General features: G+C 39.7%; 1 gene segment (V, D, J or C); it reads right to left on the bottom strand.

Annotated features, from left to right (window-relative positions):
- Positions 1-8,742: 8,742 nt before the first annotated feature.
- On the bottom strand, positions 8,743-9,400 carry LOC132531754 (T cell receptor alpha variable 18-like). The segment is given in 2 exon segments: positions 8,743-9,149; positions 9,282-9,400. Coding segments are annotated over 2 exon segments (453 nt in total).
- Between the last annotated feature and the right edge of the window lie 13,984 nt (positions 9,401-23,384).

Here is a 23,384-nt window from a genome sequence, read left to right on the forward strand (position 1 = left end):
GTAGTAAAAACATGAGATTTGTCCAGGTAATAGTGTGTAACCAACCTGTTTCTTTTTATTTCTGAGTAGTATTCCATGGTAGGGATGTGCCACAGTTTGTTTAACCAGTCACCTACTAAGGGACATCAGGTTTCCATATTTTGGCTGCTATGAATAAAGCTGTTATGAATATTCAGGTATAGATTTTTATGTAAATGAAATCTTCTATTTATCTAGGATAAGTATCCAAGTCTGCATTGCATGTTTAGTTTTATAAGAAATTGCCAGGCCATTTTCCAGAGTGCCTGTATCATTCTATATTCCCATCAGCAGTTTATGAGTGATCCAGTTTTCCCCACATGTTTGCCAGAATTAGGTGTTGTCACTATTTTTTATTTTAGCCCCACTGATAGTTGTATAGTGATATTTCATTGTGGTTTTAATTTGCGTTTCTCTGATGGCTAATGATGTTGAACATCTTTTCATGTGCTGATTTGCAATCTGTATATCCTCTTTGGTGAAATATCAATCTGAGTCTTTCACCCATTTTTCTAATTGGTTGTTCATTTTCTATACCATTTAGCTTTTAGAGTTCTTTATATATTCTAGATACAAGTACTATGTCAGATACATGGTTTGTAAATATTTACCCCCAGTCTGTAGCTTATCCTTTCATATTCTTAACAGGGTCTTTTGTAGAGGAAAAGTTTTTAAATTTGATTCACTTAGGGGTGTGTGTGTGTGTGTGTGTGTGTGTGTGTGTGTGTGTATGTCTGTATCATGCTTTTGGTGTCAAATCTAAGATTTACTTAGCTCCAGTCCTGAAGATTTTCTCTTATTTTTTTTCAAGTTTCATAGTTTATATTTTACATTTAAGTCTATGATCATTTTGAGTTGATTTTTATAATGTATATTTTTAAGAAGATCTTTTTTAGAAAAGAGGAATCTGTCATCATCTTTGTCTTAAGCTTTACCTATTTGCTGTTATCAAGTAACTAGTTCAAAGCAACATAACCAAAATGTAGCTTGAGCACTTCTCATAGAAGACTGAAAAAAACTTTTATGCTTTGAGCCTGTGAGCTTCCCTTTTTATGCTTACTGTGATTTCTCTAAATTAAAAGTAAAGTTAAAACTATAGTACAAACCCAAACCCTTCTCAACATATCAGCCTCTGAAATCATCTATCACGTATTACAGGGCAATGTTTTCTAGTATAGATTTGGAAAATGGTTACATCTATCTTATGATCAAGAATAACTGTAGTCTTTCCTAAAATTCACATTCTTTTAAACTTTAAAATTCTCCGAGAAAAAAATGCCTATTAATATTTAAGTCATCAAAGTGAACTAAAGTGAGAGTCTTTTCCTTGCTCTAACTTCTTTCCTATAATGGAACATGTGTTTCTTGAAAAAGAGAATACTCTCTACAAATTGTCACAAGAAAGAGAATTCCCTCTTTCTCTTATTACTTTTTGCTAAAATTACATGCTTCCATCTACCTTTTTGCACAGTCACCATTCCAAGGTCAAATAGCTCATTTCCCCAAGGATGTAGTGACTCTTCTTTCTGCTGTGCCAGAGGCAGAGTCCTGATTTTTGCTCTCGTAGGAGAACTTTTAAAATACCAATATTACAATCGAGGATAATACTTCCTAAAAGTTTTCTTAAGGGTTGAGAATCCAGGAACTGAAAAGGATTCTTGATTGAAATAATTCAGCCCTTGGAACCAGAATCAGGAAATTAGAAAAACAGACAAGACATTTTTCTTGTCTCAGGCTAGGACTCCCAATGGTAGGAATATCTACCCCCAAACTAGGTCACTAGACTGGAAATTAAAAATATACAAAGAAGCAGAACAAGTGATGGCAATGGTAAAGATAAATAGAAACAGATAGTTCGACACCATCCAATTGTACTCATGGGCAACATCTAGTGTATGGAGAACACCTATTATAAAAATGTCATTTCCTTAGAGCCCTAGGAGTTAGGATGGAAAGGAAAAGTACTGAGACTCAAAGAGAACTAATTTAACTGTGATTTTCTTTCGGCCTGGACCACTCCCCCACTCTCTGCCCACTACCACCCTTAGCTCTATAGGACTCATATCTCTAGCCACAGGAAATAAATATTTGAGGCTGAAATTCTAAGATAAAAGCTCTAGAGAAGAAAGCAGAAAAGAGATAATACAGGAATACGTCATCACCAGGTGAAACCGGAAGACTCACCGATAAGAGGGACTTCCAAGTCCACAAGAAAATGAATTTGATATACATCTTCCTACAGCCTCACTCAGGTGATGAAGATGGCTCTGTCTACGCCAACAAGAGGGAGACCATCTAATTGCAAACCTGAAAATAGTACCATATGATGAAAATCTGTACAAACAGAAAGGGGATTTATGGTACATGGAAATAGAAGTATCCTTATGGTGATGAGAATTGGACGAATACAAGAACTAATTGATACACAGTTATCTAACAGCATCCAAAAGGTAGAAGCTCTGTATCTGTTGATATTATCAATTAATTCATTCTTCAGTTAGCCAATATTTAATGTGCAACCACTATGTGCCATGTACTGTGTAATGTACAATACATACATGTTTCCTGACTGTATGGAACTCACAGTTATAGGCATAACAGGAATTTTAGAAGTCTATACATAAGTATAGATATAGATGTAGATTATAAAAACATATTAATTGCAACACTTCCTTTTGTCTTGTACTTGGAAGAGAGCCTTCAGTACATGAGAACCGATGGAGAGAGTCCACAATACATGCTTGGGTACACTTCCAAAACATATATGAAGTGCATTTGTTCAACTTTCCTTAGCCTATCATGCAGAGTAATGATATATGAGAAAACTGATAATTCACTGAAGACTTAGAGCAAACAGAAGTGAAGCTGTGATGGTGTGTCTTCCTCAGTCTTCCTCAAGCCAAGTTAGAGGAGATTCAGAAGATTGGCTCTGAGAGTTTGAAATGAATCCCCTGGAGTTTGGAGGATTCAGAGGGTCACACTAGGCGGCAATGACAATTTCTCTCACTTTACTGTACTTATGGCCAGAATGCTGATTACTCTGTTATTTTTATCTCTGTGTATATGTGACAGAAAGGTGGCTCATACTTGTTAAATTGAGTGAGAAGCTAGAGAAAGATGATGAGGTATGACACGGAGTCATGTAGACATGAGTAAAATGTCAGAGAGAGAGAGAATAACACAAAGAGAGGACACAGTGTAGAGCTAAACCTTGCAGACACACAATAGTTAATGACTGGAAGGGAGCTGAAGGTGTGTGCGGGAGTGAGAGAGGAAACAGCCCAAGAAGTAGGTACAAACCTCAGAGAGTGTTTTGTCAGAGAAGAAGCTGTTTCTCTAAGAAAGAGAGAAACTTTCTCTAAGGAAGAGAGGATATGAAGCAAGAGTAAATGGTCACAACTCATGTGTCTAAAGTTTCTGAGAGGTCAGCAATGATGAGGTTTGGAAATTGCGGTTGATTTACAACACCGAGGTTATTAGCACTCTTTGAGGGCTTAGCTAGTGGAGGAATTAAAGCCAGATATATGTATACCCTTTAATCCAGAAATTCGAATATATATGCCCAATAGCAGTGTGTAAATATGTTCACCAAAGAACGTGTATAAGAATATTCATGGGCTCCCCTGGTGGCGCAGTGGTTGAGAGTCCCCCTGCCGATGCAGGGGACATGGGTTCTGCCCTGGTCTGGGAAGATCCCACATGCCGCAGAGCGGCTGGGCCCGTGAGCCATGGCCGCTGAGCCTGCGCGTCCGGAGCCTGTGCTCAGCAAGGGGAGAGGCCACAACAGTGAGAGGCCCGCATACCGCCAAAAAAAAAAAAAAAAAAAAGAATATTCATAATAACACAATTGATAACAGCCAAAGGCAGGAAAAATCCAAAGAACCATTTAAGCAGGTAGCTAAATAAATTCTGCTATGTTCATACAGCAATAAGAATAAACAAACTATACTGTATACAACATGGATGACTTTCAGAAATCTGATATTAAGAAAAGAATCCAGATAGAAAAAAATCGAAACTATATTATTTTAGTTGTATAATGTTCAAAAATGGGCAAAACCAATCTATCTGTGGGACTGTGGTTTCCTTGGAAGGATGGTAGTGACTAGAAGGGGATAAAACAGGACTTCTGAAGAGCAAAACTACAAGCAAGAAAGAGCAGTAAACCCAGCTTCAGTCTCTGGGAGCTCATGAATTGTTCAAATGAAGCTTCACAAATTCCCTTTTTTAACACCAGGACAGATTTGGGGTTCAGTATGACAAGCATCAACTATAGCAACACAGGTTGCAACAGGGAAGTCATTGAGGTTTGGGGTCTTTCAGGATTTTCTAATCACGCACCAGAGATCCAACATTAGTTGACTGCCATTTTCCAATCAGATATATCCCATGTCCATAAATTCTAGTTTATTTGCAATGAATAATCTAGAAATAGCCTGGATGTCCTGCTAAGGTCATTCTGGATAAGAACTTAGTATGGAACAACTCGTAAAAACTCCTCTTTACTTTTCGAGTATACATGAGAATACTGTGTGCACAAAGAGGTCACCTCAGGAAACCCCAAAGGCCTCAGGTGACCTCAGAGGAGGCAGAAAGCAAGTTACAGGCACACTGTTAATGCATTCCTTCCCAGATGGCATTTACTTATTTATTGGCAAAATAATCTGATGGAGATATTAGAAAAATTAGAGTTATGTGACAATCAAGAAAATTTTAAAAGGCAATTATGATTAGACAGCTCATTGATTAAGGAGACGGGATATGATCTGGGGGATGTTAGGGATCAAGTAGAGACTAGTGACCGTGATTTTACAACGGCTCCAGTTTGAGCTGGTATGCATGTTATCCAAAACATTTTAGAAGATTTCTCAGACTTTCAAAGTACAAATAGATTGAAATAATTGTTAAACAAGATAGGTCATTGATTATTTTCGGTCTGGTGTTTTTAAAAATTTTTGCTAACTTTTGGGAATCCTCCTTTGAGTACCTCTCACCAATACCGCTTCCTGCACCACATTCTAAGATACATTTTTCCTGCTTCAAATCTTTGATTTATTCCCTTGTAAACTACTTACATCTATTTTCTTCATTAAAAGTTGTCTCTGAAAGACTTTGCTTACTTCCAATATGTTTTACGAAATTTAACTGTTTAGTTAATTACTTCATGGCTTGGCTACATACGTCTATCATATTCTCTCTCACTCTCTCACTCTCTCTCTCTCTCTCTCTCCTTTTCCCCGACACACACACACACACACACACACACACACACTTATGCTTTCTTTTCTGGAAAGTTGTTCTGTATTGGGATCATTGTTTTTTGTATAGTAGGGATAGAAAATCCTTACACAAGGAAGAATATCTTTCTTTTTGGAATTCCATATGAAAACATATCCACCAGGTTAATTGCCACCTAATATCACCACACAATAGCACAGAGACATTACTCTTTCAGATGTTATATTACAGCTACTTTGAACATATGTGGTACAGAATTGCCTGAAATTGAGGCCATCTGGAGTCATTAGGAGCTAAACTGTAAAGCAAAGCCTTGATGTAAGAGAATTTTCTGTAACAGGTAAAATATGAGTGTTTAGTAGTTGTAGAGTGAAAATGTGCTATACTCCAGGGTCACACAAATGATCAGGGAGCCCATACCAGAAAGACTAAAGGTAAATTCCTATTCACCTCCTGGGAATTGTCAAGGAAATCATCAAATACCTGTGTGTTCATTCCAGCATTACTTGTTACTGTGAGTAAAACAATCTAAAAAGCTAGTAAGACGGAATTTGCCAAAAAAGTATTATAAAATCATACATTGGGGGCTTCCCCGGTGGCGCAGTGGTTGAGAATCTGCCTGCTAATGCAGGGGACACGGGTTCGAGCCCTGGTCTGGGAGGATCCCACATGCCGCGGAGCAACTAGGCCCGTGAGCCACAACTACTGAGCCTGCGCGTCTGTAGCCTGTGCTCCGCTACAGGAGAGGCCGTGATAGTGAGAGGCCCGCGCACCGTGATGAAGAGTGGCCCCCGCTTGCCACAACTGGAGAAAGCCCTCGCACAGAAACGAAGACCGAACACAGCAAAAATAAATACATTAATTAATAAACACCTACCCCCAACATCTTCTTAAAAAAAAATCATACATTGGAATATCGCCATTAGAATGTGTGATTTTGATGTGTAAGTAATACTGGGCAAATAATAATTTCACAATATACTGTTGGGTAAAAACGCAGAATGGAAAACATCCTATAAGATGTGATTCTGTAGCACAGTTTTTCCTGACTAGTAGAATTTTTGAGTTGTTCTGTTTTGTTTTTAGTATTACTTCTTTGGATATTCTAATTTATCTGCATTAAACTTGCATATAGAGAATGTGATCAGGTATGGGGCTGGTCCTCAGCAAACTGAAGAGCTTCATTCCTCCTTGGTGTCAAGACTTGTGGTGACATTTATTCTGTGTCCATCATTCCAAGTCAGTCATGGCACAGCATGAGACAATGGGACAGGGAGAGTCCAAGAAGTGCCATTTAACAGATACTTCAGATCTAACATAATGACAAGACTTAGTCAGCATGCATGAATATTTGTGCAGTGAACCTAAAAGTCTAACAATTCAGGTGCAGATTTGGCCAAATATTACTGAATTTTTTTAAACCAAATCACTTGCTTTAATATAATCACCATAAAAAAGTTTTAAATATTTTTTTGGCAAATGATCTACTTCAAGATGAAGAATTGAAGATAAAGATGCTTTTGATGAATGACACTTTTAGATATGTTCTCTGAACCAGAGAGATAGCATTTTCCTTAGAGTGAGGTTTCCACTTCTAACTCCCCTGCCTCGCTGACACGGCCCCTGCCTTCTCCTGTCCTTACCGAGAATCTCACTAAGGTTTTCATAGCTGGGGGACACCTCACGTTGAGATCTGAGGTTTCTGTGGGGTTCCCACAGGGACCTGCATCACTGTGGTCTCTCAGAGCACAGAAATACACCGCTGAGTCCCCAAGCTGCAAGGCTGTGATGGTAAGGCTGATGGAACTGGCCGTTTTCTGGAAGTTCAAAAACTACCGACCCTCTGTTGTATTCACTCATTGTAAGACTCCTGATGAATAAGGAAAATCATTTCCCCACTTGGTGTTTGTTTGTACCAGAATAAATAATAACTGTAACTACTAGCTTCATACACACAATCCAAGGTTACATCTTCCTTCTCCATCATAGAAACTTCTGGCTTGTCTTGAGTTACTTTCTGGGCTGTGATGGATCCTGGGGAGAAGAAAAAATTTTGTATATATAATATATATGGAGAGAGACAGACAGAGAGACAGAAAGAATTAGCCCCGAGGGCTGCAAGGGACAAACATAGGACTAAGACTTCTAATTCCTCTACCCATTACTCAACTCTCCTACACACCACCAGACAATAATAACCTGCCCTACCCCCAAACATGGGAGCTGAGTGGAGCTGAGTCTGTTTATGGCCATCCTTACCAGCCTTACCAAGGCGGACAGAGGCTATGACAACTCTCACCAGGCCAGGGAACTCCATATTGGAAGCTCTTCCTCTGAGTGAAATGTGCTGTGTTCTGTCTCAAATTCAGGTCTAAATGCCTGCCCTGTGCCTGAGAGGGCACGTGCACAAGTACTGAAGTGTGAGATGCTTCTGCACCAGAACAGGAAATGTAACTTGCTGCTATCAGTTTGCCTGTGGCATGTCATGGCTTGTTGACCTGGTTGGTGAATCTAACCTGCCTATTTAGACTTTATTGTAATTAAGTTGACAACAATTATATCAGTGCTGCAGCCATTTGCCATATGCAGCCAATGCATCTAGGATAGACATAAGTTTTATGAGCAATACAATTTGTTATGATTATGGTGACTTCTGAGAACAAATAGTCATCCATGTTTTTGTATGGCTTTTTTTTTTTTTTTGGCCTGCAGCCAAACTCTACAGTGAAATAAGCTCACAGATTCTTCTTCCGGACAGGAAGGTCAAACTATTTACCCTCAGTCATCATAACTTTTCTTCCTTCACTCCAAGGCATTGGTTCCTGGGGAAATTTACATTGGATAAAGTTCCTTGTCTGCTTAATGCTATCACACAGCAAGTTTCCTGGTGGACAAAATTTGTCCAGCTGTACGTGTCTAATGCCAATCAATAGTCAGTCTGTGCTAGAAACACCTTGCTTTCAAGTATCCCATCCTATAGTCAAAATGAAGGCAAAATCACCAGACCATGCATTCCTAGTTCCTTATATCAAAAATGTAGCCATTCAAAAATCACAAATGCCTTGTCATCCCACTGCTGCAGCAGCTCTGGCTCATTTCACTGAGAGCAGCGCCTCAACAGCGTTACGTCTCAGCCGCGTGAAAATTTGTGTATGATTTGCTTGGCATCCCTGTGCTGATTTATGATTGTGATTCAGCTGATGCAGCTTTTAGTCATCTATTCCTTTTCTCTTCCCTAAATGAATATATTAATATCGTGACATCTAAAATCCATCTTACATTAAGAGAAAATAGATGTTTTTGAAAGTCAGTCTAGAGAAGGGAGGAGTCTTTCTGGCTGAACAGGGACGCTTCTGGGGATCAGAGCTTGGGTCTTCTTTAAGACTGACATCCACCCTATTCTCCCTGAAGAACAAGTCCCAACCTCCTGGGTTTCTAGGAATTAGATCTGAGCTTGATTCATTTTCCTGAAAAGCTCTAAATAAACTAAATATTGCCCAAGGAGAGAATATACCTCTTCCTCCCAAGGCTGCTCACTTCAGCCCTCCTGCTCCCCTTGGGTTTGTGTTCAGCTCCCCCTGCAGCCCCTCTCACCGTGTCACTCAGAACACAGTAGTACACAGCCGAGTCTGATGCTTGCATTGAGGTTTTCTGCAGGTGGAAGGAGCTGTCACTTGTAACAAGAGTGGCCTGAAAACCTTGATGCTCTGCCCTCCGGTTTGCCTTCGAGCCCTTCAGGAGGAGTTGAAGAGCTTTGTTGAGATACTGGACGTACCAGAAAAGATAGGGATCTGAATCAGAGGTCTGGTAAGTGCAGTGCAGGGTCCTAGGTGCCCCCTCTGAGACAGTCACTGGGCCTTCTGTCTGGTTCACTGAGTCTCCATTGGTCCCTCCTAGAAGAGAATCACTTTTTTATGTTATAAATGGACAGAAGGAGAGTTTTCAGCCAGAGAAGAAAACTAAAAGTTACCTATAATTATAGGAAAATGAAAAATCATGAACATTTAAGATAAAATGTTACTTACTGAATATTAAGAAGATCACAAGAACAGAGTTAGTGGCAGAAAACATGTTGGCAACGGTCCTAGCTCCCTAGGATACACCAAATCTAATGGGGCTAGTTTGCAGCTGAATATTATAGAAACTCCTCACTTAGAAACTGAGAGCCCCTTTCTGCACAGCAACAGTAATCTGTCTTGTGGCTACAAAGTAAACAAGTCAAACCAGCACCTGAATAAAAAGAGGAACCACATTTGTAGGAAACCCCGCCCTCTGGTGTTCATCCTGAAAATTGCACCACAGCTATATCTGATCTCTTTCTCCTGATAAAATATTAATAGCTTGAGGCATAGGTAAAGGAGAATGGGACAGGACTCAGAAGAGAGCTCTAAACACGAGCATGCTTAGGGAAATATTCAATTGTTGCTTCCATCATTTTCTGCATGATACAAGTATCTCTAGCTACCCAAATAATCCCAGGCAGAATTTTTAACTGTAATAGTCAGAGGTCTCTTTCCTACATATGTCTCCATGACTCCCATGGGTAAGAGAGGGATTCATCTGCCTAGGAAGTGCTCCCTAATCTCCCCAAATCCTTTGCCTGAATTACTATTCATCCCCAAGACTCATTCAGCATGCCACAGAGGAAACATTACCTAAGGCAGGTCTCAAATAATGTGTGGTTGGTTGAAAACGATTTTATCCTTATCCATCATGAAATGACATATTTGTAAAATACAATAAAAACAAATTACTGTTAACTTCTTCACTGATAAAGGTAGAGTTGACCTTCCTTCCAACTGGACAACTGGACAAACTATATGAAACAACTTTTGGACATTGGACTACAGGTAGCACAGAGATAAGGAAAACAGATGAGGTGAGCCCGACCATTGCCCAGCTTACTTCATGGAGGCAGCTTCTCGGCACCAGTGCGGGAGGGATTTACCAAAAATAGCCCAGCTGTCTCACTGTGAGATTGAGACGGAATAGGAGATTGGGGATCTTGAAGCACCTAGAATTTGTGGACCAGTGTACCAGAGAGGAGGGACGTGTACAAAAAGAGAGAGACAGAGAGAGAGATAATGACAGAGGGGGTCACTGTGAATCCTGTGCGGAGTACTAATCTGCAACAAAAGAGAGAAAACTCATCGAGTTTGGTAAACCACCCTGAAAGGGCCTTCTTTGGGCCCATGAACCGTACTTAGATAACAGCAGCCTTACACCTTTAGCCTTATGAGGGATAGGTGACCTTACTTAGGTGTCTTGGTTCTTGAAACACCTTCTTTTATTTTATTTTTTTATACAGCAGGTTCTTATTAGGTATCTATTTTATACATATTAGTATATATATGTCAGTCCCAATCTCCCAATTCATCCCACCACCATCCCCTCCCACCCCGCTTTCCCTGGTTGGTGTCCATATATTTGTTCTCTACATCGTGTCTCTATTCCTGCCTTGGAAACCGGTTCATCTGTACCGTTTTTCTAGATCCCACATATATGCGTTAATATATGATATTTGTTTTTCTCTTTCTGACTTACTTCACTCTGTGTGACAGTCTCTAGGTCCATACACGTCTCTACAAATAACCCAATTTCGTTCCTCTTTATGGCTGAGTAATATTCCATTGTATATATGTGCCACATCTTCTTTATCCATTCGTCTGTCAATGGGCATTTAGGTTCCTTTCATGACCTGGCTTTTGTAAACAGTGCTGCAATGAACATTGGGGTGCATGTGTATTTTTGAATTATGGGTTTCTTTGCGTATATGCCCAGTAGTGGGATTGCTGGGTCGTATGATAGTTCTACTTTTAGTTTTTAAGGAAACTCCATACTGTTCTCCATGGTGGCTGTATCAATTTACATTCCCACCAACAGTGTAAGAGGGTTCTCTTTTCTCCACACCCTGTCCAGAATTTGTTGTTGTAGATTTTCTGATAATGCCCATTCTAACCAGTGTGAGGTGATACCTCATTGTAGTTTTGATTTGCATTTCTCTAATAATTAGTGATGTTGAGCAGCTTTTCATGTGCTTCTTGGCCATCAGCGTGTCTTCTTTTTAGAAATGACTATTTAGGTCTTTTGCCCATTTTTGGATTGGGTTGCTTGTTTTTTTAATATTGAGCTACATGAGCTGTTTATATAGTTTTTAGATTAATCCTTTGTTGATTCATTTGCAAATATTTTCTCCCATTCTGAGGGTTGTGTTTTCATCTTGTTTATAGTTTCCTTTGCTGTGTAAAAGCTTTTAAGTTTCATTAGGTCCCATTTGTTTATTTTTGTTTTTATTTCCATTACTCTAGGAGGTGAGTCAAAAAAGATCTTGCTGTTGTTTATGTCAAAGAGTGTTCTTCCTATGTTTTCCTCTAAGAGTTTTATATTGTCTGGTCTTACATTTAGGTCTTTAATCCATTTTGAGTTCATTTTTGTGTATGGTGTTAGGGAATGTTCTAATTTCATTCTTTTACATGTAGCTGTCCAGTTTTCCCAGCACCACTTATTAAAGAGACTGTCTTTTCTCCAATGTATATCCTTGCCTCCTTTGTCATAGATTAGTTGACCATAGATGCATGGGTTTATCTCTGGGCTTTCTATCCTGTTCCATTGATCTATATTTCTGTTTTTGTGCCAGTACCATACTGTCTTGATTACTGTAGCTTCGTAGTATAGTCTGAAGTAAGGGAGCCTGAATCCTCCAGCACCATTTTTCTTTCTCAAGATTGCTTTGGCTATTCAGGGTTTTCTGTGTTTCTATACAAATTGTGAAATTTTTTGTTCTACCTCTGTGAAAAATGCCATTGGTAGTTTGATAGGGATTGCACCGAATCTGTAGATTCGGTGCAATCCCTATCAAGCTTTGGGTAGTATAGTCATTTTCACAATATTGATTTTTCCAATCCAAGAACATGGTATATATCTCCATCTGTTTGTGTCATCATTGATTTTTTCATCAGTATCTTATAGTTTTCTGAGTACAGGTCTTTTGTCTCCTTAGGTAGGTTTGTTCCTAAGTGTTTTATTCTTTTTGATGTGATGTTAAATGGGATTGTTTCCTTAATATCTCTTTCTGATCTTTTGCTGTTAATGTGTAGGAATGCAAGACATATCTATGCATTCATTTTGTATCCTGCAACTAAACCAAATTCACTGATTAGCTCCAGTAGTTTTCTGGTGACATCTTTAAGATTATCTATGTATAGTAGCATGTCATCTGCAAACAGTGACAGATTTACTTCTTCTTTTCCAATTTGGATTCCTTTTATTTCTTTTTCTTCTCTGATCTCAGTGGCTGGGTCTTCCAAAACTATGTTGAATAAAAGTGGCAAGACTGGACATCCTTGTTTTGTTCCTGATCTTAGAGGAAATGCTTTCAGTTTTTCACCATTGAGAGTGATGTTTGCTGTGGGTTTGTCGTATATGGCCTTTATGATGTTGAGGTATGTTCCCTCTGTACCCACTTTCTGGAGAGTTTTTATCATAAATTAGTGTTGAATTTTGTCAAAAGCATTTTCTGCCTCTATTGAGAGGATCATATGGTTTTTATTCTTCAATTTATTAATATGGTGTATCACACTGATTGATTTGTGTATATTGAAGAATACTTGCATCCCTGGGATAAATCCCACTTGATCACGGTGTATGATCTTTTTAATGTATTGTTGGATTCTGTTTGCTGGTATTTTGTTGAGGATTTTTGCATCTATATTCATCAGTGATGTTGGTCTGTAATTTTCATTTTTGTAGTATCTCTGTCTGGTTTTGGTATGAGCGTGATGGTGGCCTTGTAGAAGGAGTTTTGGAGTGTTCCTTCCTCTGCAATTTTTTGGAAGAGTTTGAGAAGGATGGGTGTTAGCTCCTCTCTAAATGTTTGATAGAATTCACCTGTGAAGCCATCTGGTCCTGGACTTTTGTTTCTTGGAAGATTTTTAATCACAGTTTCAATTTCATTATTTGTGATTGGTCTATTTATATTTTCTGTTTCTTCCTGGCTGACTCTTATGATGCCTTGTATTTCTGTCTCTTATGATGCCTTGTATTTCTGGGGTGTCCATTGTAACTTCTCCTTTTTCATTTCTAATTTTATTGATTTGAGTCCTCTCCCTCTTTTTCTTGATGAGTCTGGCTAAATGTTTATCTATTTTGTTTATCTTCTCAAAGATCCAGCTTTTAGTTTTATTGATCTTTGCTACTTTTTTCTTTGTTTCTATTTCATTTATTTCCTCTCTGATCTTTATGATTTCCTTCCTTCTACCAACGTTGGGTTTTGTTTGTTCTTTCTCTAGTTCCTTTAGGTGTAAGGTTAAACTGTTTATTTGAGATGTTTCTTGTTTCTTGAGGTAGGATTGTATTGCTATAAACTTCCCTCTTAGAACTGCGTTTGCTTCATCCCATAGGTTTTGGATCAATTGTGTTTTCATTGTCACTTGTTTCTTGGTATTTTTTCATTTCTTCTTTGATTTCTGCAGTGATCTCTTGGTTAATTAGTCACTTATTGTTTAACCTCCATCTGTTTGTGTTTTTTTACGTTTTATTCCCTGTAATTTGTTTCTAATCTCATAGCTTGTGGTCGGAAAAGATGCTTGATATAATTTTAATTTTCTTAAATTTACTGAGGCTTAATTTGTGACCCAAGATGTGGTCTGTCCTGGAGAGTGTTCCGTGTGCACTTGAGAAGAAAGTGTAATCTGCTGTTTTAGATGAAACGTCCTGTAAATATCAATTAAATCTACCTGGTCTATTGTGTCATTTAAAGCTTGTGTTTCCTTATTAATTTTCTTTCTGGATGATCTGTCTATTGGTGTAAGTGAGGTGTTAAAGTCCCCCACTATTATTGTGTTACTGTCGATTTCCTCTTTTATTGCTGTTAGCATTTGCCTTATGTATTGAGGTTCTCCTATCTTGGGTGCATATATATTTATAATTGTTATATCTTCTTCTTGGATTGATCCCTTGATCACTATGTAGTGTCTTTTCTTGTCTCTTGTAACATTCTTTATTCTGAGATCTATTTATCTGATATGAGTATTGCTACTCAACTTTCTTTTGATTTCCATTTGCATGAAATATCTTTTTCCATCCCCTCACTTTCAGTCTGTATGTATCTCTAGGTCTGAAGTGGGTCTCTTGTAGACAGCATATATATGGGTCTTGTTTTTGTATCCATTCAGCGAGCTTGTGTCTTTTGGTTGGGGCATTTAATCCATTCACATTTAAGGTAATTATGGATATGTATGTCCCTATTACCATATTCTTAATTGTTGTGGGTTTGTTTTTGTAGGTCCTTTTCTTCTCTTGTGTTTCCCACTTAGAGAAGTTCCTTTAGCATTTGTTTTAGAGCTGGATTGGTGGTGCTGAGTTCTCTTAGCTTTTGCTTGTCTGTAAAACTTTTGATTTCTCCATCAAATCGGAATGAGATCTTTGCTGGATAGAGTAATCTTGGTTGTAGGTTATTCCCTTTCATCACTCTAAATATATTGGGCCACTCCCTTCTGGCTTATAGAGTTTCTGCTGAGAAGTCAGCTGTTAACCTTACAGGAGTTCTCTTGTATGATATTTGTTGTTTTTTCCTTGTGTGCTTTTCATAATTTTCCTTTGTCTTTAATTTTTGTCTCTTTGATTACTATGTGTCTCAGTGTGTTTCTCCTTGGGTTTATCGTGCCTGGGACTCTCTGTGCTTCCTGGACTTGGATGGCTAGTTCCTTTCCCATGTTAGGGAAGTTTTCGACTATATTCTCTTCAAATATTTTCTTGGCTCCTTTCTCTCTCTCTTCTCCTTCTGGGACCACTATAATGCGAATGTTGGTGAGTTTAATGTTGTCCCAGAGGTCTCTTAGGCTGTCTTTATTTCTTTTCATTCTTCCTTTGTTATTCTGTTCCATGGCAGTGAATTCCACCATTCTGTCTTCCAGGTCACTTATCCATTCTTCTGCCTCAGTTATTCTGCTATTGATTGCTTCTAGTGTATTTTTCATTTCAGTTACTGTATTTTTCAACTCTGTTTGCTTGTTCTTGAATTCTTCTCGGTGTTTATTCTTTAATTCTTCTAGGTCTTTGTTAAACATTGCTTGCATCTGCTCAGTCTTTGCCTCCATTCTTTATCTAAGGTCCTGGATCACTATCATTATTCTGAATTCTTTTTCTTGAAGGTTGCCTTCTCCACTTCATTTAGTTGTTTTGAAACACCTTCTTTTCACTTCTTGTCACATTCTTGTTTTAATTCAAGTAAATAACTTTTTAAGGAAGTAGAGTTTCGATACTTAATAGTATTAGCCAGACTCTTCATTCCAGAGGCACGTGTGTGGTATTTATCTGTCTCCTATTTATTTGTATTTTTAGGGATTCAGGAATCTCAATGTAAAGAACTGGTTGCTCAGTGTCGGCCAGCTTGTTTGTCTAGTTTCTTGTGCAATTATTTGTGCTAGTGAAGTGAACACAGCAGAAGATTTGACAGGGTCATTTCATAGCTTATTCTTTCCCTAGGATTGGGTTTACTTTATGCAAAGTATGACTGTATTTATAGCAAGAAGTCAAAACATTGTTACTTGCTCACATCAACTATTTTAAGGCATGGGGACTTTGTTTCTGCAGACAGCTGTGATGTTGCCTTACACAGGCTCTCAGGGCAGTGCTGTCAATCTAGTAACAATGACTATGACTAAGTCAGTTGAACATAAGAATCGTCTTCAAATGATACATATTCACCTATAGATTTTCTCACCAGTTAAAATGATCTATTTTTTTAGCTCTTACTAAAATTAGGGTCTTGAGTAGAGTTATCCTGCTGGCAAGACTCTCTGGCTCAGCGGACCACCTAGGTACTCTTATATTATTGTGCGTGTTCAGGAATCCCTAGGCTCAAGCATTCATTCTGGAAATTTACAGAGTTGTCTACAATGTGTAAACCAAAACCAGACACGATTCCTATGTCAAATTGCTTTCAGTTGAGTGAGGAGCAGGTACGTAAAACAAATCTTATGCCCTGCCTGTACTCCCACTAGCCTGGACCCAGCCATGTGGAATGAGGGCTCAGACTGGAAGTAGAGAGCTGATGCAGTTATCACCAGGGAAATAAAACCTGCTTGAATACTTTATTTCCTCTATTTAGATTTATTTTTGTTCTTTTATCTCCCTCTCCATTGCTTTGGCCTGTTTATCCTGATGTTTAACTCCCAATGCTCAGGTGTCCAACACCCAGTGTGCAGGACTCCAGAATGTTAGGGAAGAAGGCAGTGTTTACCTTCAGGTGGGTGTCCAGACATCCACCCTGTTAGGTGAGGACAGTGACTACATCCTCCAGTACCATTAAAACTATGATAACTGTTAAATTCTCCATTATGCAGTATGCAGAAAGCAAACAGCATGGCTGGCTGAGAAGCAGCAGGAGGTTTTGTTTGGAGTTACATAAAAGTTGACAGAACTATTCCTCTAGTTTCTTGATCCTTTGGTGGAATCGTCAAGAAAATCTTGGCTCAGGTGTTATGCAAGACAAACTGCCCTGCAAGATCCCTGTATAGCACAGGGAACTATACTCAATATCTTGAAATAACCTATAATGGAAAAGAATCTGAATAAGAATAGATACATATGTATAACTGAATCACCTTGCTGTACACCTGAAACTAACACAACACTGTAAATCAACTATACTTCAGTAAAAATTTTTTAAATATTTAAAAAATATTCTTAACACTTATCGATTTAAAGAACGGAGATGCTTTTATTTGTAAAGTGCCGTTATTCCATTTGTCTTTCATTTGATAAAATAACATAAAGAACACAAAGGCCTCAAAACTAAGGGGAGTATTCTAAGTTGGCCATACAGATGATTAGAAATATGCTTTTGTTATTTAATTTGTTGCTATCAAACAGAAAACTGCAAATCTAAAAATTCCCATGTAATTCCTACACCCCAGAGGTTGGCAAACAGTTTTTCTGTAAAGGGTCAAATAGTAAATAGTTTAGGTTTTGAAGTCATATAATCTCTATCGTGACTACTCAACTGTGCTCTTATAACACAAAGTATCCATGATCAATGCATAAATAAATGGACATGGCTGTTTTCCAATAAAACTTTATTTCCAAACACAGGTGGCAGGCTGCTCTGCCCTGTGGGCTGTGCTTTGCCAATCCCTGCTATGCCAAAAGAATGTATCCATAAAGTTCCAAAGATTTCTTTTTTTTAATAAATATTATCATATCCTTTTGAGGAGACTTAAAATAAAGAATACATTAATGGATAGAAAAGAAAAAGAAGGAAATTAGATGATCCTAATGCCTAAGATACATTGATGCTGAGTTTTCAAGGGTGAGACACACAGATATGGACGCTACCATTAAGGAACTCACAGAAGTAGTAGTGAAAACAGGTCTTAATCAAATAATCAAAGAAATAAGGGAAAACTGCAAATATGAAAATTCAGAGGTCTATAATTCTAAAAATGCCCCCTGAGCTTCCTTTAGCTACAGACTCTTGGACAGATGTATAAGAATGAATAGGCATTTACTATTTTTTTTACTCTGTTGAAGGGAGGAAAAAAATTTAGGAAAAGGAAAATAAATAAGAAATCACCTACAGTTGCTATGAAGGGGTCATATAGTAGGAAAAAGGTACTTTTAAGAAACTTAAGGACTTCCCTGGTGGTGCGGTGGTTAAGAATCCTCCTGCCAATGAATGGGGACATGGGTTCAAGCCCTGGTCCAGGAAGATCCCACATGCCATGGAGCAACTAAGCCTGTGCACCACAAATACTGAGCCTGCACTCTAGAGCCCATGAGCCACAACTACTGAGCCCACGTGCCACAACTACTGAGCCTGCGTGCCACAGCTACTGAAGCCCGTGCGCCTAGAGCACGTGCTCTGCCACAATAGAAACCACCGCAATGAGAAGCCCGCGAACTGCAACAACGAGTAGCCCCCACTCACCACAACTAGAGAAAACCCGCACGCAGGAACAAAGACCCAACGCAGCCCAAAATTAATTAATTAATTTTTAAAAAAGAAACTTAAATAATACCAGTATTGAAGAGAGAGAGAGACAGAGAGGGAGAGAGATTAGGAGTACATTGTGAAATGAGGTTGGAGAGGTAACAAGATCCTAAGTTATGCAAGGTTTTGTAGGTCATATTAAGAAGTTTTGGGACTTCCCTGGTGGCACGGTGGTTAAGAATCCTCCTGCCAATGCAGGGGACACGGGTTTGAGCCCTGGTCCAGGAAGATCCCACATGCCGTGGAGCAGCTAAGCCTGTGCACCACAACTAGTGAGGCTGCGCTCTAGAGCCTATGAGCCACAACTACTGAGCCCACACACCGTGACTGCTGAAGCCCGTGCACTCTAGGGCCTGTGTACCGCAACTACTGAGCCTGGCATGCGTGCTGCAACTGCTGAAGCCTGTGCACCTAGAGTCCGTGCTCCACAGCAAAAGAAGCCACCACAATGAGAAGCCTGTGCACTGCAACGAAGAGTAGCCCTGGCTTACCACAACTAGAGAAAGCCCGCACGCAGCAACGAAGACACAATGCAGCCAAAAAGAAAATAAATAAAAATTTTAAAAGAAGTTTCTCTTTATTCTAAGAGCAAATGGGAATCCAGGTGATTGACATGCTCAAATCTGCACTCTGACAAGATCATTCTCACTGTGGTACAGAGGACTACATTGAAGAATGATGGGGTGTGTCACATGCTGGGGAGCAAGGGACTAAAATGGATTTTTAATTAGGATGGTGGAGGTGAATTAGTGTGTGGGGTTTGTGACATCTTCTGGAGACCTTTAGGAAGCAAAGTCAACAGAACTGGGAGATAGACTGGATATAGTATTTCAAAAATGAATAACTATGAAACAAAACCCCCATGAGTCTTAATATACCCTAAGCTGAGGATAGCAGAAATTGCTATTTGCCTAAAGAATGTCCATTCTCTCCTATTTCTTACTAATAGAACCACAGTTTTGATGTGAGTGACAACATGCTGAGACTGAAAAAATACTGACATCCCAGACTCCTTTCAGACGGGAGAAAGGTGGGGACATGGAATAACACTCTGGTTAGTGAAATGTAAGTAGCAGCTATTGGGTGGATTTTCTGGAAATGATTGACATGGCCAGCATGTACTCATTTGCCCCTTGACCTTCTCTTTCTTTCTGCCTGGAATGTGTATAAAGTGGATGGATCTCTAGCAGTTTCTGCCAAGTATATAAACACAAGTGACACTTTAAGAACAAGAGACAGAGAGCTAGAAGGAAGCCCCTTGATTTTTTATAACATGATGACGGTAGTATACCAGCCCTGGACTGCATATGATACATATGACAGAGCTTCTTTACGTGACAGGAAGGTAAACTTCACCTTGTTAAAAACATTATTATTTGAAGTTTTTGTAACTTGAAGCTGACCCAGTTTCTAACTGATATAGAAGATGTTCATTAAAAATACAATGTATCGGGCTTCCCTGGAGGCAGACTGGTTGAGAGTCCGCCTGCCGATGCAGGAGACACAGGTTTGTGCCCCGGTCTGGGAAGATCCCACATGACGCGGAGCGGCTGGGCCCGTGAGCCATGGCCGCTGAGCCTGTGCGTCCGGAGCCTGTGCTCCGCAACGGGAGAGGCTACTACAGTGAGAGGCCCGGGTACCGCAAAAAAAAAAAAAAAAAAAAAATGCAATGCATCAGTGCATCAGAGTCTGATTGAGTAAGTGCCTAATAACCCAGATCTTCAAGGTGCTGTAGGTGATTCTGATATAGGTGATGTTGGTGGTTGAAGCTCTGGAATGTGGGAACCGCAGTCCTACCAACCTTTCGCCTGCCCTCCCCCACCTTTTCCACCAAGCATCACATAAGTACAAATGCACTTTCTCCACAAACACATTTTCAGTAGCATCAAAAATGTATCAAGAAAACTATTCTTACCAGAAGCAAGAATAAAATGGATGGAAAACTGTTATATATGTGATAATAGAAGTATCCATTTTCAAAACACAACATTTTAGGACCTGGTAGCTGAGAACATCTCTCACTTGTATGAGGAAAGCTTATGACTCCCTGATAAATTCCCATCTCTTTAATGGAGAAATTGAAGCTTGGAAATCACACAACTAACAAATGGGAGAATCAGATTCAGATCTTTGTCTCTACTACTCCAAAGATTCAGATCTTTGTATCTATTATTATACAACATTTTCACTTCTCAGCTTTAAAATGAAAAGTTTGGTTGAAAGAGTCCTAAGATCCTTTTTAACTCTAATGTCTGATGAATCTGTTAGAATTAGAGAAATGCAAAAATCCTCTCATGCATCTCAAAGCCACCTAAGTCCTGAGGGGGCTGTACATATAACAGATGAGACCTTCTAATACTGACAAGTCCTTCCTCATCCTCCACAAGTGACCTGGTAAAATTAGAGCTTGAAGGGTCTTTAGGCTCATGAGTCCAAATCCTTTGTTTAAAGTGAGGAAACTGAAGGCTGCTACACCGATAGTGTGCTTAAGGACACAGAGCCAGGATGGGCAGAGCTGAAGCTGGTATTTCAGTTTCCCGTTCTAAATCTCATGCCCTTTACCCTAGTCTAACATGCTGCCCAAAACATCAGGAATTTGACAGGCCTCCCTTTCCTGTTGCCAGCTGTTTGTAGACTCTCCTTTGTGGGAAGACATAACCACCAAGTCTACACACTGTTGCGGCTTCTAAGAGGCAGCTCTGGCAGGGTTTGCGTTGGGGCTGCAGTTGCCTGGTGAGCACTGTGTATCCGTAGCACAGAGGTAAGTAGCAGTGTCTGCAGCCTGGGAAGCCGTGATGGACAGGGAACTGCCTTTGATGGAGTTGTCAAGCGTGACTCGCAGTCTTCCACTAAGCTTCTATCTCTCATTTGAACGTATTAAAATCAGGTGGGCAAAGCCTCTCCTTGAATCCTGTCTGTACCAATGTAAGGTTTCTATAGCAGTTTTATAACTGCAGTTTATGGTGGCATTTTCACCCTCCTGAATGCTCAGGGCCTGAAGATTCTCATCTCCTTGCTGGCTATTCACCCCTAGGCAGAAACACAAGGCCAGAGGCCAGGAGTCAGTCACTGCATTTTCACTCTCTAGTGTTTGCATTTCCTTCCATAATTTGGGGGTACATTTCCCAATTAACCAGAAGATTTTGCCCCTCTGTCTTGTGGGCTCGGAACTTTGGTCACCCTCTTCCCATCGCCAAGAGCCTCAACTCACTGGCCAGTTGAAGCCACAGAATCACCAAAGACATGATCAGGAGTTTCTCCATTCTTCTTCCTTATTGGGATCACAGGAGACTCAGCTCCGGAGCCTGAAATGAAGCCAGGTTCCTCAGTCTAGTTCTTTTTTCTGGGTATATTTATCTAGTCCCTCTGGATCCCAGAGAGAGACTCAGGCTTCTTACCCAGCCAATCAGAGGGAGCTCAATCCTGCGCTTTCAATACAGACATGTTGATTTCAAACCAAGCAAGTCTGAGGAGAGAGGGTACTGCCATCTTGTGGTGGCAACATCATCCGGCTAATAGAGTCGGCTGTGGAAGGTGAAGCGTTAGAGCTGATACAGAAGAAATTACAAAGCTAGTCTATTCTTTGCCTTTATTACACTCCAGTTCTAGCCTAGAGTAAGAACAGATACAGCTTAATTCATGTAAAAACTCAATTAAGAAAGAATATTGATGCCTGGTATTTACAGAATACCTCTGAGGAGCACTGTTAGGTTTCTTACAATCACTTCTGGTATTTTATATATGAGCTTTCTTTTCTTTTTTCTAATTTGCCTAATGCTGGAATGAGATTGTATATAAGTCAGGGTTCTTATTGGTGAGTAACAGAAACTGACTCTGGCTGAATTAAGTAAAAAAGGAATAAGTTAATTAATATTGGGTTTGCCTCAGCATCTCCAATAGGGTCAAATAACTGGAGTCAAGAGCTATTGAGGGCTTCCCTGGTGGCGCAGTGGTTGAGAGTCCACCTGCCGATGTAGGGGACACGGGTTTGTGCCCCGGTCCGGGAGGATCCCACATGCTGCGGAGCGGCTGGGCCCACGAGCCATGGCCACTGAGCCTGTGCATCCGGAGCCTGTGCTCCGCTGCGGGAGAGGCCACAATAGTGAGAGGCCCGCGTACCGCAAAAAAAAAAAAAAAAAGCTATTGAGTCAGTCTACCAAACATTTAAGGAAGAGTTAACACTGATCCTTCTTAAACTGTTCCAAAAAATTGCAGAGGAAGGAACATCTCAGTGCTATGTGCTTCTTCACGTTGGTCTTATAATCCAGCAGATCCAAAAATGATGCTTGGCGTTTCCATGGCAAATAGGATGGAGACATGGGAAACACCAACAGGAAAATTGCAGCATAGTCCACTAGTATTGGGGGCTGGGGGGAATATATGCCCTTTTCTTTAAATATTGATTCTCCTTTTAAGAAACAGCTTCTGACTTGCTAATTGACCATGGCAAAGTTTGAATATCTAACTTAGGAAAAAACTAACTTAGTGACCATGCAGCCTGAACTTCTATCATGAACCAAGTGTTGTCCAACTACATACCTGCACTGTTGATCATGCCCAGCAGCAATCTATCATCAAGTGGAAATGATATATAAGAGACTGGACTCAGGCATCCCCAGAAGATCCAGGTAAGCTGAATGGGTAAGCACCTCAGATTCCTTTGACACAAACTCTCCTTCTTTTGTATACTCTCCCTTAACCATGTCTATAACCTTCTGGGGAGTTCCTTATAATCAGTTAACTAAGGAACAAGAAAATCAAGCCTATTTTTCATATGGATTTGCACATTATTTTGGTACCACACAAAACTAGCACTATAGCCCACTGAAGGATGAAGATGAAGGACAATCCCTCCACATCATCAGGTGATACCTTTTGGTTATTCATGTTCTCTACAGTGAGAGATGGCCAGAGGTACTGATCTACAGTGATTCTCGGGCAGTTGCTAATGATTTTTCTGGTAAGAGAGTTGGATGGAACAAGATCGGAAGATTAGTTCCAAGGAAATCTAGGAAAGAGGTATCTGGATGGACCTCTCAGAATGGGCACAGACTGTCAAGATAATTATGCACTATGTGGATACTGGCCAAGGGAAATGGAAGCTCTTAATAATGGACAAAACAATGCACTCTATGGA

This window comes from Lagenorhynchus albirostris, chromosome 1, assembly GCF_949774975.1.
Source record: "Lagenorhynchus albirostris chromosome 1, mLagAlb1.1, whole genome shotgun sequence".
NCBI classification, from domain to species: domain Eukaryota; kingdom Metazoa; phylum Chordata; class Mammalia; order Artiodactyla; family Delphinidae; genus Lagenorhynchus; species Lagenorhynchus albirostris.